Raw genomic sequence first — 20,774 nt, 5'->3', positions numbered from 1 at the left:
CTTTGAAAACCGGAATATGTGAAATAAAAGCACCTTCATGAAAACGTTGATGGCTGAATAGTATTGGTTAGAATGAGAAGATTACAGTTTCCAACATGATCGAGGCAAGCAAGAATTTAAATCGGGCATATAACTTTGCCCTTATAGGCATGCAACTATAAAATTTGAAATTCCGTGAAATACATATTAATGTCCTTTTAAAATTTTTAAAAGAAGAAAATGACAAGTTGGTGGATTAGCGGATATGCAGCAACTGTTTGTTACTGTTTCTAATGACACTTGAACATGCTGACAGGCATTGGCCTTTTGCGAATTAAGTAAGGAAGATGCGCCTTTCGTTTAGCAAAAGAGCACCGCAAGGATGAAAGTACTTCTTATCTCAGAACCCCAGGGATAGATGGCAGGCTCCCCTCCTTCGTGAGGCTAGTTTCTGCATTTAGACATAAGTCTGAAGGGGAAGGAAATTTTCTTCAGTTCCTTGTGCCCATAATACTGCTCAGCGACCGACACATTCGATTCCACAGATTTTACGAGCACGAATATCGCATGTACTCGGTGGATCTTAGTGGAGTTAAGGATCAAATCCCCCGGACCGGAGTCCGATTCTCGAACCACTAGGCACCCACGGCCCTAGCAGCTACAAAGGGGAAAAAGAACACGGATTATAAATTATATTTCATGCATATTAATGAATTTTATTTTATGGAGAAAAAAATTAAAGAACATTGTTAGCTTATTTTTTTAAATAAAAATATCCTAAATATTTCTTTAAATAAAAAGTACTTTTTAATAAAAATAATCTTCCTTTAGTTACGCTCATTTTTATTAAAAAAATGTACCCTAATCGCTGTTCCTAAGGATATTTCATTAATTACAATTACAATGTTTCATCAAGGACAATTATATGTTTTCATTAATATTAATTCGAAAAAGATGTTTGGGCTCGTTAAGATTTCGTTCGAACATATGTCATGTAGACTAATATTCCTGAAAATGACAAGTAAAAATTCGAGTCCTAGTATTTTTCGAAAATGTGATGCCAATATTTTAATATTAAACCATGCAAAACACGATGCAACACGAATGCGAAAAACTATAAAAAAAATTAGCCTTGTTTATCTTTAAATTAACTATATAAATACTCTGAGCATGCTCATATATTTTAGACGACTATATAAGAGTTTTTATAATAATGTCTTTCAATATTTCTGGACACAAGAATATTTTCGAAAAGTATGACTCATATATTTTAATCATTCCATGAAAAATTAGAACAAATTATCAAAAAAGTTTCTTTTTTACTGACATTAAAATATATTACATTCAACAGTTAAATGTTTAAATTAATTAAATTTCAAGAAATTCATTGAATTTCAAGTATTTGAAAAAATTTTGGTGAGTGGCAACAGTATGTTAAACATTACTGTTCTGACAGACTCAGGATGTTTTAAATCAACTTTAAGCCATGAGACTTCATTCTGGCCAGTTAATCAACTATACTTGATCAAGCATACTAACTATTCTTAAATTCTTTCGTGAATTTAAAATAATTTTCGTTTAAGAAATATATAGTTAAAGTTACTTAGTAGAGCTGTCTCGCAGAACACAGAAAAGATGTTTTTAACATTAGCAACGAAACCTATTATGCTTTAGAATTTTATTTTCATAAACATTGACACATTCTTCCTTTTGAATGAATTCACTGAAATCGTGCAACTTTTTCAAAACTTTTGAAGAACACATTTCGTATCTCTCGCGACGTCATATAAATTTTTTTTATATATAACTATGAGAATCGAATGACATTTTATTTTGCCTAATTTAATTTAATAAACATATGATAAAATAAATAATACTAAGCGAATACTAAAATATCTTTTCCTCGAATTTTTCTTCAAATAGTTTAAACCACACATGGGCATTTTCAAAAAAATATTACGTTTATATCGTAATTTTAAACAGGTTTCAAATTAGTCTTACATTGCAAAAAATTTTTAAAAAATCGCAAAGTGTACTTACTTACATTAAAGAAATAAATGCTCTAAAATTCCCTTATTTTGGAATAAATAATTTCCTTTTTAAAATTCTATAAATAGTTCCAGACGCACATGAGTATTTTCGAAAATTATGATGCCAATATTTTCACACGAAATAATTTTCAAACGAATACTACGTTGTAAGAACTAAATAGATAAATAAAAATCCGTAACCTTTTCACATTTGCGTTATCACGATATATTCTCTGAAATTTGCCTTTCCTTCACAAAATAAAATATTTTTTAAACTTTTAATAAGTATTTCTTGACTTTAAAAATATGACACTCATAATTTAATATGTAAGAAATTTCAAGGGAAACATCCATTGTAAAAAATAATAAAAAACTTGTGAAGTGTCTAAATTTAACTCTACGAAAGGTCAAAAATTTGCTGGTTTTTGAACAGAATAGGATTATTATTAAAAATTTCAATAAATATTTCTAGACACGTAATATTTTAAAAAAAGAAGTTCTTTTCCGCTGTAAAAATTATGTATATACACTGGTTATCATAAATTAAGGAAAAATCACAAAAATAGCGATAACTCTTTCAAAAGTAAGCCAAACCGTGCAAAATTTGCATATGTTGTCCACTAAGAGTAGCTGAGTAAAATTGCAATATGCAAATTAGTGGCGNATAAAAATAAATACATTTCCTTTCTAATATGGAATAAGATTTTAATAAACATTATAATATTGAACCAATTAAAGATTTTGTCTTCTCCTTTAAGAATTATGATGTTACATAAGCTCTACGATCTTATTATTAACTTTTCTTTTATTAATTTACATTTCAAAATTCTTTGTTTTGATCTTAGAAAAGCCAAAATGAGTAAAATTTGGCCAAATAAAGAGAAAAATATAGATAATTTATATTTCGTTATTAACTTTCAAATTCCTATTTTCGATAAGATCAAATTTCATACTAATTTCGAAAATGTTAAAACTTTATTTCCATTAAAAGATTTTAACATAATAAAAAGCTTTAAATATAATAAATTTCTTGGTAGAACTATATTTAAATAAAATGATATAAGCAAAAATTTAGGGAGTATTAATATATCCGACTGTGAGGAAGAGAAATATTTTGATTTTGTTGATAAACATCCTAAACATATTATTACTGGTAATTTAAATATTATAGAAAACTTAGAACTTAGGAATTTAATGATAAAAGGCACAAAGTTTAGATCCATTTACCATATATCAATCAATAAATTTCTAAAATACTTTCTTAATGATCTCAATAGTTTTTGTTTAAAGATATCAAATAGATTCTCTATATCTTTAGGTATGCTAACAGAATGGAAATGGGGTGTTTATTATTACTTTAAAAATCTTGTTTTCAATAATAAGGATAATTTAAATAACAGTAACAATCCAACAAATTTTTCTAATATTGTTCAATCAATTAAGCAACTTCAAAAAAATTTTGTAATTACCCCCATAGACGAAACTAACAATAATCATGCAATCTTCTGTAAAAAGTTCTATGCTGAACTTTTAAATACGGAATTAAAAAATAGTAAAAATTTTAAACTTAGTAATTTCAATAATAATATTGTCATTAAAAAAATTAGCTTTATACAAGAGATTAAAAATTAAAATTAGCAATATACAATTTCCTTACTTAACTATCAGTCCTAAATTTCATAAAATTCCTGTAAAATTTAGAGCTATCGCATGTGGATCTAATACTTATCTAACTAAACCTGGCACCATTTTCTATAACTACTTAAATAAAATTATTAACAATATTTCTAAAGAAGGTTTCTCTTGGATTATCACTAATAATTAACCGATTTTAGAATTCATTAAACATAATAAAATTAATTCTATTGCGACTTTTGATTTCCACGATCTTTTCAATAGCATTCCCCTTTCTAAACTGAAAGATGTACTTTTGAATTATTACTATGATTTTAAAAATATCCTTTGTCGCGATTTTGATTATTGGGAAATTCTGATTAGTTTTTGTCTTCTTAATAATTATCTTTACAATGGAAGGGATATTTTCCTTCAAATTGATGGAATACCACATGGATCTAATTATTCATCTCTCTTGGCTAACTTATTTTTGCATTATTATGAAAAAAATTATACTCTTAGTATTAAATTTGCTTTTAGATATATTGATGACTTATTTATCTTTAATTTTCAAGATTATGCTATTTTATTAAATGATATTTATCCCGAGGAATTAATCTTGCTTCGTAATCATGTTGATAATATTAATTTCAATTTTTTGGATTTGGGTATTATAAAAGAAGAAAATATCTGCTTTGTTGATTTATACGATAAAAGAAATGATTTTAATTTTAATATAAATAAACTAATTACTTGGAATCCTAATTGTTCTGGGAGCATCTATTCAAATACCACTTTTAATGAAATGAATAGAATTAAAAGAATATGTAGTAATATTTATTTATTCAAAAAGCAAAACTCTTTCAAAATTTGATAAAAAACAAAGGATGCCCGACTAAAGTAATAAAATTCTATAAGAAATCATTGAATTAATCGTATATTTTTGTATATATATTTACTAAAAGTTTTCTTTGTTAATTTATATAATTTTCACATGTGCAAATCCATTTCGGTTAAATTCATGGCCAAAATTATTCACTAAATAATTTCTTTTTTAATTTGTATATTTTTTCCATGTGCAAATCCATTTCTGGGAAATGCATGGTCAAAATTATTTACTAAAAAATTCCTTTACTAAAAAATTCCTTTGTTAATTTATATAATTTTTCCATGTGCAAATCCATTTCGAGCCAATCCGTATCTAAAATTACTTACTAAAAAACTTATTTATTAATTTATACAATTTTTCCATGTGCAAATCCATTTCGGTCAAATCCGTGGGTAAAATTATTTACTAATAAATTTCTTTGTTAATTTATAAAATTTTTCAATGTGCAAATCCATTTCGGTCAAATCCGTGGCTAAAATTATTTACTAAAAATATTTCTTTGTTAATTTATGCAGTTTTTCCATGTGCAAATCCATTTCGGGCAAATCCGTGGCTAAAATTATGTGCAAAACAGGCAATTCATGTTTCTTTCTCTTTTCTATTTTATATTTTTTTCTTAAATAAATATTTATTTTCTAAATTTATTTATGGTCAACTTCTTTAAATTATCCAGTATAATATTACCTTGCTCACATCCATTGTCAGGCCCATCCTTGGTAACTAACAAATCAAACGCGCTTCAGTAATGCAGTAAGAACGGCACTTTAAAGCGAAACTCCTCTAGTTACGCTCAATTTGCTCTTTTGTTTTCATATTTTGCAATCTGGCAATCTTGTCATGAATATATTTTAAATCATTCTTGAAAAAATTTCCGTTCACGTAAGTACATTTGAATTTGCTTCTCGCTTTGTGGATTATGTTTTATATTTTATTCCGGTTTTTTTTTCTTTTTTTCATTTTATTTTATTTTATTTTATTTTCTGCTTTTACGTGCTATTTTTAATTATTGTGTTCCATTTTATTTGTTGTAATTTTCGTAAAAAATGTTTTGAGTGCTCCTCACATTATTGTATTTATATATTTCGCTTTGGCTATATTGATACAATATCAGAAAGATCTCTTTTTTGCGGATATAATCGTGTGGGCCGATGAAAAGATTATATCGTTTATTTTCTGGAATTATCCTTTTTTTTCCAGTTGTTTGTTATATTTTTTTTATTATTATTTTTCTTTCCCTCCCCCTTTTTTCATATGTCTGTAATTTTAATTTGTTTTATCCTCATTTTGGTAATTTAAGTCACTTTTGTTAGATAAATTTCAAGAGCTGAATTTAGCAACTCCGATATGAGTTTGGTAATTTTTAGGCCTTATGTTCCGTATTTTAGTGGAGTTTATAACCCGTTACTTCACTAAAATATATACAATACACAGTATATTTATATACATAAGCGCACACCCTTGCCACAGTTATTTCGGTTATTTTATTCAATAATTACACAAAATTTCGCAAATCTAGCTTAAGTATAGATGGAGATATGGACATTTTTTATAAAAAAAATAATATTATTCTCTTGAATATTTTTACTATAACTTTAAAACTATTCAATAAAATTTCAAAAAAAATTTGAAACAATTTATAATTAATTACAAAATTATTGCTATAAAATTTGAAGAAAATCGTTTAAAACTGCGCAAGATATTAATAATTAAAGCTGTTTTTTATACTGCACATGCACGCTTAAAATTAAAAAAAAATTTATTTTAATAATAATAATAATAAAGTAAAATTTAAAAAAAAAAAATATATATATAAAGTCTTATGATGCAAAATAATATTTGAAGAAATCCTCTTATCATTCCGAGCTTACTTTTAACTGGTACAAAAACTACTCAGAAAATTGCTCGAATCTTTTTAAATTAAGATATTCAAATTTAACTTTTTTCATTACTTGCCAAATACGATTCACAACAAAATTACGAAGAAAAAAAAATTGCTTTTGTACATGCGCAGTATAAAAGAACTACTTTAATGACTTATTTCAGTTATTCGTAATTAATTTTAATTACGAATAACTGATCAGAGTAACTAATCAGTTATTACACTTTTCAAGAATTTTTTTTTTAAATTTTAAAGCAAAATATTCGTAATTAATTTTAAATTTCTCCGAAAATTTTGGATAATTTTATTGAATATTTTTAAAGTTATAGCAAAAAAAATTAAGACAAAAAAATTTGTTTTTCATAAAAATATCCTCATCTCAATAAATATTCAAGCTAGGATTACGAAATTATGTGAAATTATTGAATACAAAGACCGAAATAAATGTTGTAAGTTACAAATCAATTGCTACAATATTTGGCATAAACTATTCAAAAAAATCATTTTCCGTTTGAAATTTGTTATCGATCCCTCAAACCTTATATATATATATATATATATATATATAAGNTGTGAAAATATATATCTGTGTTTTTTATTATATTCATTAAATATTAGATAATTCAAAAAAAATTAGAGTTATGCAACATTATGTCCCTGAGTTTATTGATTGAAGAAAAACCTTTAAAAAATTAATTCAATGTTTATTAATGAGTTAAAGTTTAGTCATTGAGGTTTGATAAATAACTTTAAAAAAATGTTAAAGTTTAGTCATTGAGGTTTGATAAATAACTTTAAAAAAATGTTAAAGTTATCAACTTGAATATTGATTATTAAATTAATATATTCAAACTTGACAGACTTTTTGAAATCTAACAACTGTAGAAGATGAATTTAACATCCCTGACTTCTCTAATATTATGCAAACTATAAAACTCCACTTCCTGATCACTGACGCTCGACAATCCCCGGAACTATTTTTAACAGTTCCCTTCAGGATTGCCTTGCAATTCGAACTCGCTTTACTCGCTCACTGGTTACGTTACTTCCGTCTAGCTTAATATGCTTTTTTGAAGTCTAAAGTTTAGAATAAATAGTTCATGAAACTTTTCTCGGTACTCAATTCTAAATATATATTAAAAATAATAAATTATTAAAAATTATTTTTTGCGAAGAATTATCTTTGGATAGTTGTGTGCAAAAATTTTCCAATGCTTTAAAAGTTATCGACATATGGTGAAATTAGTTTATGTTTTATGTAATATGGATTGTTTACTTTCTTCCATGTTTTCCTATTTCCCCTTTATATTCATATGCTTTTATAGTTTGCAAAGTAAAAGAAATCATTTTTGATTTGAAAAGAAAATTAGTTATCCTAATATACAAATAGAAATTTATCAATTCATATTCAAATGTATCAAATATATTCAAGGAAAATTAGAAACATCTATGTAAAGACATTAGAAGATTAAGTTTTGAAGTTCATGTATATATATATATATATATATATGAGTTCTTTTCTTTTTTCACTAATAAATGTTTAGGTCAGTTAAATCTCGCTTATTTAAGCCTCCAGTTATTCCATTACCTCGTTACATAGTTTAAATATTGAGTTCTTACTGCTGGATGAAGTTAACCCATATTGCGACATAACTTAAGCCACTGTCATTTATGTTTTTTGTATTTAACATCCATGTTTTGGAAATCATTCGCACACATAAGCGTTGAGTACAAATGTGATCCAAATTTTACAACAGTTTATAATAAGTCTCGAAACAATTCTCTAAAGTAAATACTTTTGAATTAGCAGATATCTAAAAATAAAAGAGGATGACTTAGTAAACCTCAAATGATGGCACTTCTGTCTCCTTAAAAATGTCAATTTTTTTAAGAAATCTGATCTTCGATGGTTTGAAACCATAAATATCTACATTAATTTTCATCCCAGTTCTTAGTTTTTAAATTAAAATTATCGCTAAATTTATTGCGGATTTTCTCTACGATGAGAAAAATGCCCTCGTTCGTAAAATGAGAAAAACTCCTTCAAAACTTTTGAAAAATTGTAATAAGGAAGCTTTACGATTTAGAAAAAGTTTTGGTGTTAGAAGAGTTTGTTTGATTTATATAATTTTCAATAATTGGAATGTTTTCTATGATGAAAAGCTTAGTTTCACGATCGTTAATGCTTGCTGAAAGTCATAGAAATACGTGCGAAATATCATTAATGACTGTCAGTTGTGGATGTTTTAAAGAGAAAAATGTTGGAACTACTTAAATAAATTTCACATACATAAGTTTTGCACATTCAAATATTTATTAAACTTCATTGACAAACATATTTCACAATGAACTGTTACAGTTATTTTAAATGTAATCATTCTTTTCAAACTAACAGCATCTGTACAACGCTTAATTCTACTGTGCTATGATAATGCACCTGCGCAGTAACTAAGTTAAATGCCATTCTAGAATTTGAAGAAAAATTTACAACAATTTTATGTTTTAATTCTACACGTATTAATGTAATTGCCCAAAAAACAATAAAGTTATCACTTTCTTTTCCCCCTTAAGAAATTACCATTTTATTGAAACAATGCAGTTTGTTAATGTGAAAGATCAAAAAGAATTAATTCTGTAGGCTAGGAGAGGGATCAGCAACATTTTTGGAATTAATCCTTCGGGGGCAGAATTTTCATTAAACATATCTTTCTTTTTTTCATGATTTTGTATTAATTTAGGCGAACATAAGTTAAAAAATATTGTATTCACCATTTTAATAATTGATAGTCATTTTGTGCGTTATTGTTAAAATCTTCTTAACACGGCTAACTTTCAAACAATAATTTGTTCAAATTTTGAGTTCTTTAGATGAAACAGTTATTACATTGAAATTTCTTTAATTTACAAAGTCAATTATTGATACATTTTCGAATATAAGTGAGAACTTTTTCTAACTACTTATTTCGGAATTTATATTTTAGTGCAAATATAATTCCAATAATCTAATAGATTTTTTTTGTAGCCATTAGACTGTTTTGATATTTAAAAAATACTAATATATAGTTTTCTAATCTAAATACAGTCTTCAGGCTCCAGTTCCAGCAAAACACATTCTTCAAACTTTCAGAAATATTTAGTACTGCCATAAACAGGACAACAACAATTGAAATATATTTTTACTTGTAATCAGAGTGTCAGAACTAAAATTAATTTAATTACATTAATATTAATTAGAATTAATATGCAATATTAGAGCACTGTGAAAACAAAATGCTAAATTTACAGAAAAAAACTATCAGCTGATGTGGCAGAATTGAAATCATATTTAAGTAAAAAAAAAAAAAAAAAACGCTAAAAACAGTCCCTTTTAAAAATTTATGTCAATTTTAATGACCAAAAAACTATATTTAGAGACAGAGTATGAATTCGACAACTCATGATTTTACTTTTACGATGCTTAAAATCATAAAATAGTTTCATGGAAATAAGAACAAGCATAGAAAATAATCGTAAAATGATTTGAAAAAGCACAAAGTTATCTTACGGTAAGCAAAACTGCATGGCAAAAATTAGAATTTGAACTGATGGTATTAATATGGTTATGATTAGGATGAAAAATAGCGAAAAACGGTTTTGGGAAAAACAGCTTTAATCCGTGAAATATACGGATAAAGTCTGAAAAAAGAAAACGGAGATTTTTTGCAGCGCGGTGATAATGACTAATATCAGAAAAAAAATCTTTATTTATCTTTAAACAGTTTTTCTTCTGTAAAAAATAGGTTTTTGTTTTTGCAGAATTTACAGTTATTTTTTACAGGGTATGAATGAAAAGCAGGGTATGAATGAAAAGCATGAATTCTGATGAAAAGCATGAATTCTGATGAAAAGCATGCGTCTCTTGATCTTTAGGTTGCCTAACGACGTAAAAAAATTAATCTTTATTCAAATGGCGCTTCGCCAACTTAAAAAGTTTCTAGTATTTTCTAAACAGTCTGATAATTTTCAGGCTTATAATAATCAGCTTATACATTTTTAGCCTAATTATAAATGTACAAAGATCAACTCAATCAACCTGAATTTACTTGGGTTTATTGCAATGAGCGTAGTATTATTCTTTAATTAGAGAAATTTACTGAATCAGACCTAATCAGTAATAAATAATATACTTTTAAACTAGATTGAAAGCATATCCATGGGCTCATTGTAAATAAAATGTGTGATATATAAGACCAATTAAGTAATGAATTATACATTTTCTCATTCACCTAAAAATATCTAGTTTCATCGCAATAAGCTTGAAATATATGAGGCAAAAGAGAAAAAGAGAATATAATAAAACTTTTTCAAATTAGCATGGCGCATTGTACAATGACGGTTACAGTTTGAAAAAGGCAAGATTTTTCAATTAACTTACAACACATACATCGCAAGGATAATGCGTACTAATGGAGTAATCCCTTTACAGCCAAATAAACCATGAAATAAGGCCAATCTGAAAACGTAGAGGTTAGTTCATAGATTTGCCCACAACTACCAGTGAAAGTAAAAATGTTTTACGAAACTTTTGAGCATTTAAGCAAATACTGACTTATAGAAGAAATTTTTGATATATTTATGCATCGATCTTTCACACTAACAAATAAATAACACATTGTTATTTATTTTTATCTCAACAGTGTTATTATTACTTTTTCATTAGAAAATAACTTTATGTAGCAAAACTTTTACCCCACTTTTTAAATAAATTCTAAACAAAACGATTTAGATTGTTTTGTGTGCACAGCATGCTGAAACCTTTGGTTTTTAAGGAAGAGTTCAAGATATTGTTATGTTATCTAGAATTTCTTTAAAAAATAATAAATATTCTGTTAATTATCAGTGAAAAACTGCCCTTTCATTCTTATACATAGTTTATAGTAAAAAGTAAAGAAAAATAAATATTGCAAGACTTTAGTTCTTCTATTTATAACTTTCACATACAATCTAGTATAGTGCTTTCTAGTTTTTCTCAATGAAGAAATACAGCTGAAATAATATATCACAGAATTTATAATCACTCAATATACCTCATTAAAAATGTGAGCGTAAATAATTTTAGTTCACATTTTAAGAATTTTTTGTGACTTAACATTCATCATATCATCATTCAAAAAATGTTTCATTTAAAAAAAGCCTTAAAAATCATTATCAACAAACATGAGAAACAAACATTCGAAAATTATTAATCACAAACATCAATAGGACGAGATAAGAGGAAAAGCTATTTCTTTCATTTTTATGACTAATTAATTTTCATTCTAGCTATTTTGCATAGAAACAATTTTGGAATACCCTTATAAAACATACATCGTAGAACAGGAAGTAAAAAGTAATAAAATTATAAAGCGAAGATAATTAATAATATTAACGATATACTAATATGGTTATAATGGTTCTTAAGAATCTGATTTCATTTAAGATTTAACATAGTAGATAAATATTTATAACAAGTACATTCTAAACTCCATTTCACGCAAGTAATATATATATATATATATTTTTTGTTTTTGCAGANATATATATATATATATATATATTCATCATTATTTAAGCTTTTAGATTTATCGAACAGGAAATTTTTAGAATGCGACTTTTTGGCACAATTTAAAGATGTAAATTACAAAGTAAATTTTATTATTATAACTGTTTTCTATTTTTATTGCTTAAATATTATAAATGTTTAGGTAAGTAACGATTTGACATGTGTTTCAAATTTTAGTTTTACTTTACCGAAGATTTCAGATATTAAAACTTCTTTTAGAATTATTTGAAACGAAATTTCTCAAATAGATGAGTTCACATATCGATAGTATGTAAATAAAAGATTTTTTAATTGCTGGTAAGAAGGGGACGCTCAGAAATTATTATAAGCAAGTGTAGCATTTTATTTATTTGATTTCCATGGAGGGAAAGTGCACCCTCTTAACCAATGGTGGGAACGAATGTGCTGGATTTGTTCCATTAGCACATTGATTTTATGTCTATAATTATATACATTTAATCAATGCATTGTAAGTAAATTTCAAACAGTTTTATTTAATGATAACTAAATAAATTAACCTGTTTTGTACAATAAACTGTAATATACTGATGCAATCCACATAATAATTTTAAAATTTATTTTATATCATCTCATTTAGTTGTAAACATTAATTCTAATATCATTTTTAAAAATTACTTTAAGCAATTTTCAAATATTAATAAAAATTGTTCTTAACACTTAATCAAAGATTATGCCTAAGAAATGGATTATAAGAATTAAGATGGTTTTTCTGTAAATGATGATTCTGCTAAATTATCTTCTGAAGTGTCCCCTGTCATTCTAGAATAATAACGAACATGTTGTGTAGTCAGACTTGTATCTTCTTGTGCATTTGCTGGGAAACGAGATAAGCCAAACAAACCTCCTGTGGCTGAAAAACAATTCATTCTTTAATAATGATTTCATTCTGGATAATTTGATGTAACATATGATCCACGCTATTAGAATTTTTATTCTAAAATTACAGTAAAATAAGTAGTAGCAGTCTGTCCATCCAATTAACCCTAAAGTTGACGATAAAGAACATTTATTACTTTTATTGTTTTGAACCCGTTTACAACTAGTACGGTTAAAAAAATATGAATACAAAACTAAACGATTTTTTAACCATTTACCACTAGCATGGATTCAAAACAGAAAAAAAAAGAAATTTTATTGGACATTGGAGATAGTATTGCAGCTTTATGGTGTCTTCATACTCGAATAAGAGTATTGCATTCTAATAGTTCAGGGTCACAAATCAGAGAGGGCAAGACTATGGAAACTCTCGATGAGATGAATGAACTGCAGGAAATATTAAGGTGTCGACGCTGGGTCCCGAACCCCAATTCATGAGATTCTTAGATTAGCCCTCTCGGCTATAATGAGTACCCATCTGCAAGGAACAAAGTGCCTTCATTAGGTGGGCCTAGTTTGCGCAATAAAATTCTGGTTGATTAACCGTATTAGGTAAAAGCAATTAGTAAGCGGTTTTTCTCACGGTTAACAACTCGAATACCATCTTATTACGTTGATTCTTTTACTTATATTCCTAGTTTGTTGAATGTGGTAAAATGAGAATTAAATAAATTGCTTAGTTAACCATTTTTTTAAAGAAATTTCTAACAGTGCAAGGAAAGGAAAATAGAGATAAAAGCCATTAAGAAAAAGCAAGAGGTGCTTGTCAGGGTACACCTGCTAGTGTACACTGACAAGTGCATATAATTCAGATAATCTAAACTTTTTTAAATAACTATTAGACTGCTAAGTAAAAAATACCAAAATATATTTTTACTAGCAATTGAAGCGCCAGAAGAAAATAAATAAAAATAACACCAGTATCCAATCTGCGTCAAAGGTAGCAATTTGTAGGGATATTTCCGACCATGTGCTCTGAAATAGTGTAGAGTAAAAATTGAAAGAAATTGCTACGTTTCATAAAAACTTTCCTTCTATCTCGTGAGACCCCTTATAGTTTGTCTACGTTAAGAACTCCCCCCGCCACAAAGTATGAGTTCTGCCATGGAAACAAGAATCGCGCTTTTCAGGGAGGGTAGCTTCTCTTTACTCGAGAGATCGAAGATAAAGATTCCCTTTCTCTCGCCGATCCGAGCAAAACCCTGTCCTAAACAATGGTCTCACAGTGTTGTGTGACGATTTTTTTTATGTCAGTAATTTAAATTTAATTTAATCTTTCATAGTTAATAGTATTTGTACTTTTCCTATTTTATTTCTCTTCATTTTTTTTACCCATTTTTTTTCTGTGAAGAGAATTGGAAATGTTTCTTTTACGCTTACGTCAGCAACGCATTTTTTGTGTCATCTTTTTTCACCTTTTACAATTCAAGGTCGCCTGACCCCACTGTCCTCAAGGACGACATTCTTTTCCCTCACTTTCTAAATTTACGTCACCACTTAACTTCTTTTCCCATCACCTTCACGTAACCTTCAATTTTGCACGTGGTGATTCTTCCAGCCGGTTTTTCTAGAATTTTTGGGGTGTTCACGCCTTTCTTGGGGACTTCTTCCCTTTGGCACCATATTTGGTATGTTGTGGGAGTACTAATTTACACTGATTGGTGATGACCTAATCGTGTGGCAATCCCCCCATCCAATGACAGTCGTTCTCTCTCCTGCTTTTCAACTCGCACTTTCCCGAGCTTAGCCGACGCCATTATTATCGTTTTTGGTACTGCCAAGTACACTTCTTTCGGGGATTGCGGTGCGGCTGGTAAGCTGACCACCTTGGTCAGCGAGCCATGCCAAACCATCCCAAAGCTACATTTTTTTTTGCCATTTTTTTTGCTTTCTCTTTTATCATTTTCATTTTAGATCATTTTTGAGTTTGGCCAATTCCTTCCCAAACTTGTTTAACTACATCCCTCCCCACTCAGGGTATTTCGTTTGTCCCCTGTAAAAATAAAATAAATGCAATGTTGTTTGAGAATCTGTCTCCCTGTTTTTCTTACGGTGTGGTCATTCCACGACAACTCAAAGATGTTTTCATGATTGTCCATCGAAGTGAGTAACTCTTCCGTTTTTTTTTATTTGTATTTATTTGACTAGAGGGTAGTTACAACTTATTTATTGTTGTGTATAATTTTATATATGTTATTCAGTCGTCCTCTAACTTTATCTTGACCACGAGCCCTTGCTGTTGGGTTAATTCACGTGGCACTTTAGCAATGTTTCCTTCCACTATTTTCGATCACTTTTGGCCTTTCTTTACATCAATTAATGATGATCCAAATTTATTATCAAAATTCATTATTTAATTAATCTCTTTTATTTCTTTGATTGTTTTATACATTATCGACTGAATACCTCTATCAAATTTTATATACCCATTTCTCTGTACATAATATATTTTAATCACAACATCCCTTTTTTCTCAAAATAATTTATAATTAATTTATTATGGTACATATGAGACCCACCATCTTTTCATTAAACAATTAATAACTTTGGTACATATGAGATTACCTTTTTTTTTTACAAATAATTAATTTAACTTTGGTACACACCCTTATTTGAAATAGTTGCACCAGAGTCACCCCCACGGGTTGACTCACGGTAAAAAATGTCTGCGCAAACATACAGAGAAAAGAAGAATCTGCGTTAAATTGCATAAGTTCTTAATCAAACACAACCGATTTTATCGTTTACAGAGATTACCGGTTGCTGTTTGTGCATTTCTCCAAAGGCTTTTTTTTTAGATATTTCAATCTATTGTTATTTATTTCATAAGTAAGTAGCCGCCAATTCGTTGTGGTGGGTAGAATTTTTTTGCCTTCTTTGGTTTAGACAGGGGTCTGAATTTTTCTAACTCGCAGTCAGCGCCTAACTTAGCGGTGTCTACTCTAATGTAAATCTACTTTAATGTAATATATCAATTATGTATGTATGATATGCATGTATGTATAATATTATTTTGTTAGCGCAGTCAGAAAAGACATATTGTCATATAGCCAGTCAAAAAGTAGTTAGCTTTTTCAGGAAAATTTCTGAGTCTTCTGTGTATTTCTTTCTGCATTTTTCAGAAACTTTATCTTTTGAATTCTCTGTAATTTTACAGATTACAGTATAAACTACTATTTACTTTGCAGCAATTTGATGTATCATTGATTTCAAGTTGTCAATAGAAGGTCAAAACATGCTGATTGGGTCTCCGTTCATAATTGGTGTGGGTGCAGAATTTTATGCACGAAAACCATTTAAATATACTTTATTGGATTCATGCTGGGCAACATTGATGGGAATCTTCGATGCATGGAGGGATCATAAAAGAATGGCCAAATATTTTCTTGTAATTCCCCTGAAAGTTTTCTAATCCAATCGTGAGCAATGTGGACCCAATGAAAAGTACTCTCTTTAAAAATATTACCGATGTTAGAATACCAAGTGTGAGAAAAGGCTGCTCGTTATATCTAAGTAACTGGAAGATCCTTCGAATGGGTTGTTCATATTTCTAAGTTCTAACTAAGTTCGTGTCATTAGAAAACATCCCGTAAAGTGATGAATCTATCACCAGCTTGAAAAGTGCATCGTTAACAACTAGGCTTTATGGGGTTCACACACCTTACCATATGACCATATATTATCCAAAAATCGTGACTCATCTAATCAAGTTATTTGTCTCATTTCAAAGTCGTCGTTGCACAGCCGAGTCAATTTGAGTTTACGACTACCAATAATCAACTCCGTAATTTTAATTTGGAAGACTCCAGGATTAGAAATTTGCCTTCGTGGAGGTCTTTTTGATGGAACTAACTCGCATTTGCATTACAAGGAGAGAAAAAGCACGAAAATCTTCCACGATTAGACTGGTGACAAAGAGACTATAACCTATAATCCAAATACCAATGCATATATTTTACGTCAGCACTGTGGTCGGTGTGAAGGGGGTGGGAAATTCGTATCAACGATCGTACCATCGCTGGGATTCGAACCTGGGATTACCTTCTTGGGAGGTGAGTGCTCTATCCTCTGAGCCACCACTGCTTAAGATATTTGTTTCTAGTCATTCAAGATATATTTACGAGTACAGAAGAAGCGCTGATGGTAAGTAAACTGAGTTGGCATAGCTCATCAAAATTAAACTTCATTGCACTGTCAGTTGTCTTTCGTACAGTAATTGATTGTTTCCGTTACTCTGTGTTACTTGTCTATTAATACCTGTAACTCTATGCGTTCGACCTTGCTAAATAAGCACAGTGAGTTGTGCATGGTAGAAGTTATGCCTAAAATTGATTATTCTCGACACATCCATCGAAAATGTTGGTCACGGAATTCAGTAAGAGTTTCCAAGATGCTAAATGTAGCTGGTGTGCAACAAATAATAACAATTATCATCGCTAAATAAGTCACACCAGAAGATTAGGCTTTTACAAATTTAATACACATGATTATTCAGATAAACGATAAGAGCTAAAAACAATAATCGAACTGCAGAACATGACGATAATTGTATGAACAGTACTCAAAACCACACGTTCTCCCCCAGAATCCCACCAGAAAATGTTTTTCTTCTGTACCGCTGAGAGAAGGAATCCTTTTACCCTATTCACAAAAACTGATGAATATACGTTTCGAAACATTCCGCACAAAGCGTTTGTTAACTACTCACATGCAGACGTAGTTGCATGTAGTAGTTAACAAACGCTTCTAGTCTTATATGAATTCTAATAATTGCATCCTCACTCCCACTTCTATATTCCTTACGTGAAGCTACTACCACCTGTATTTAGCTGGTTAAATTATTCGATGCACTCTAAGATTCTATGTAAAATCTTAATTATTAGTTGATACTATACAGCTTTACTGTTTTAACGCTGCTGAAACCGGTTTGCCCTTGTTTACGTTCGTGAAACAATTGGTTAACATTGTAATGTAATGCGTTAAAAATAAATACAAATAGAAGGTTAAATAAAAAATCTCCTGAATCATATATATTTAAATGTAAAAGTATCGCAGCGTGCAAAACATCTAAGAATCAATAAATTACAGTGCGTCTATTAATTTTGTCTAATTATTATAATATACTAATATAATACCTGATATAATTCCATTTTTACATAATATATCGTCTCATTTAACCCATTGATACACGAACGTAAACAAGTGCTAACCGGTTTAAGTCTCATAAAAACATAAAAGCTGTATAGTATCACCTGATAATTAAGATATTACATAGAATCTTATAGAGCGTGGTCAGCTACTGTATGACTTTTGGCACTTTTTTATGCAGGTTGACACAAAAAAACGTGGATTTTTGAAGTAACGCTACTTGTACTCATAAAAACCTGCATTTTTCATGAACATTTCTTTTAAAAACATTTTATATGACGAAAGTATATGTGCAGAGTAGGTCATGATATATGAATTTATAAAATGCCTCAAATTGTCTACAAAAGGATGTTATTGGAAATATGGTCTCCGTGTCAAGTATGTAATGAAAAGTCCGAAATGCTTGATGTAGTGCATTTTTCATTGATCTAATTGCATGAATACAGAATGTCATTGGTGTTTTCATATCAAATTATGACCAACCGTCTTTTATAAAAGGTGGAATTAATTGAAATCTTAAAGGGCCATATCAAAGCATTCCAGAATTTCCATTACAGGCTTTTAGAATGTGAGCACCAACATGGAGAATATATTTTCATTGTCATCTTTAAGTAGACATTTAGTGATCTTTTATTGAAAACACATAAAGGACGTGATGCATACGCACACTTTTGTCAATAAAAATGTTTTCCACTTTTTATTAGTTTAAATTATGTTTCTTCATAATGTTCCTGTTATCCAGTGCTATTGTGCATAAAAATTAGATGTGAAGAATTCCTTTTTTCTTCTTTTTTTTAATTTAAAAAGAAATAGTTTCCCACTAAACCGAATTCGTTGGGAAATTATTCCACTGACATATGCACAACATATATGATACCATAATTATTCAAATGAAGTTATTCCAAATTTGCATACTTGCGTAACGAACTATGTTGTGTCCAGCCAGAAATAACGCCATGTATATAATGAGAGACATGAAACAAAGAACTACACCAGTCACTAAGAAGGTTATAGGTCCAGCTCGATCAAATTCCTAAAAAGAATATATAGATTACTGTTAGTCACGTTCATCAAATTAGGATGATAACTACTTGTAAGAGGAAGAGAGGCCTGTACAATGACACCAAGACAACTTTTTTTTGCATTTTTGCTCATAACTTTAGCTTTTGTATTGGAAAACAGGATTTCCATTTGACAATTTGAAGGTACTTGGTATGGCTTTCGAAAGTCACCGATGCAAAAATATTTTCAGAAAACCTTTTGGCTGCACAACAAGCCTTTCCCTAAAACATTTAATTTTTGTAATAAGAAAATTTTCGTTGTCACAAGAAACGAAAAAACTATGCAAGATATTTAAAGTAGGGAGGCAATGTTACTCGCGTGCTAAATGAGTAACGGCGATGGCTAAGGCAAGAAATTAGAGATAATTCGATTTTTCGAGAGAATGCCAACAAAATTATTATGATCCAGTGGATTCCTTCGCATGTGGGAATCAATGGCAATGAAAAGGCAGACCAACTAGCCAAGAAAGGAATAAACCGATTCCACCAGACTCCCTTAAAAAACAATTTTCCGAGAAACTTATGACTGACGTAAAGCGCAACCAAACAGTAAAATCCATCGGAAAAACCCTGGGCTAACATCCAAAACAGTTGGAAGAAATTTTGTCACAGTTCTTGTAAGAAGGCTGGGACAAACTTCAAACTCTCAACAGGTCATGACTGCTTGGCAGAGCACCTCAACAGAATAGGTATACTTCCATCTAGTGAGTGCCAAATCTGCAATTCGGGAACCATGAACTCAGACCACAAGCTTGTGTGCCCTTTACTGGACAAACAATCTCAAGAGCGGGGTGATCTCTGCAAACTTTGCTGGGATGCCCGAGATCACATGAACTCTTTGTAAAGGCTGCTCCTCATTCTTCACTGTATATACATCTTTTTTTCTTACTTTAATTTTATCTATGTGTTCTTTTTGTGTTAATATGCGTTTGCCATGTGTTTTCTTTGTTTGTTAATGTAATTTTGTTCCTTTTTACTCCATGTTTACGTCCACTTAAAGTTGAACATTGTATATGGATTAATATTTCCAATAAAGCCATATGTAACAAAATATTTAACGTAATTACAGTAGAAAAGCTTTTGACAGCCTATTTAACCTGCTTTACTTTTCTGGAAATTGCCATTTTTTGGTAATTAGTAAATTAGTAGATGCTAAATAAATATCTAAGAAAATTTATGTTGAAATATTTTTTCTATCCAATTTTAAGCTCATGGCTACCAATAATCAACTCCATGCCCTGTAATTTTGAACCCAATCCAGAAGACAATAGTACTCTTGGATCAACTATTGGGAGAAATTTGCCTTCATGGAAAACTTTTTGATGGAACTAACCTGTATTTGCGTTACATGGTAAGGAAAATCACGAAAATCTTCCACGGTTAATCTGGCAGCAAAGGGACTCTAACTCATGATCCACCAACCACTGAGGATATTCTATGTCAGCACTGTGGTCTGAGCGAGCCGGGTGTGGAATTCGTATCTACCAAACATCTCTGGGATTCGAACGCGGGTTACCTAATTGGGAGGCCATTATCACCCATATATGGCAACGTTACTTTTAAAAAGTAACGAGTAAAAGTACAAGTATTTTTAAAAAGAATTTGATTTTAAATCTTCTTATTTTAAAAAGTAACGAGTAAAAAGTACAAGTAAAAGTACAAGTACTAAACAAAAATCATTTAATTCCGCATCTAA

General features: G+C 29.4%; 1 protein-coding gene across 2 annotated transcripts in view; it reads right to left on the bottom strand.

Annotated features, from left to right (window-relative positions):
* Window positions 1-12,253: 12,253 nt before the first annotated feature.
* The window catches only part of LOC107446986 (major facilitator superfamily domain-containing protein 4A), a 109,444-nt gene continuing 100,923 nt past the window's right edge, over window positions 12,254-20,774 (bottom strand). For both annotated transcript variants that reach the window (XM_016061781.3, XM_016061780.3), the window contains 2 exons: window positions 18,933-19,050; window positions 12,254-12,843 (listed from right to left, as the gene is read on the bottom strand). In XM_016061781.3, coding sequence (XP_015917267.1) covers window positions 12,689-12,843; window positions 18,933-19,050 — 273 coding nt within the window. In that variant the 3' untranslated portion in view covers window positions 12,254-12,688. The remainder of the gene's footprint in view (window positions 12,844-18,932; window positions 19,051-20,774) is intronic.

The sequence above is a fragment of the Parasteatoda tepidariorum genome, chromosome X1 (assembly GCF_043381705.1).
Source record: "Parasteatoda tepidariorum isolate YZ-2023 chromosome X1, CAS_Ptep_4.0, whole genome shotgun sequence".
In the NCBI taxonomy this organism is placed as follows: Eukaryota; Metazoa; Arthropoda; class Arachnida; order Araneae; family Theridiidae; genus Parasteatoda; species Parasteatoda tepidariorum.
Note: the sequence above shows the minus strand (reverse complement) of the source record. Positions and strands in the feature narration are given on the sequence as shown.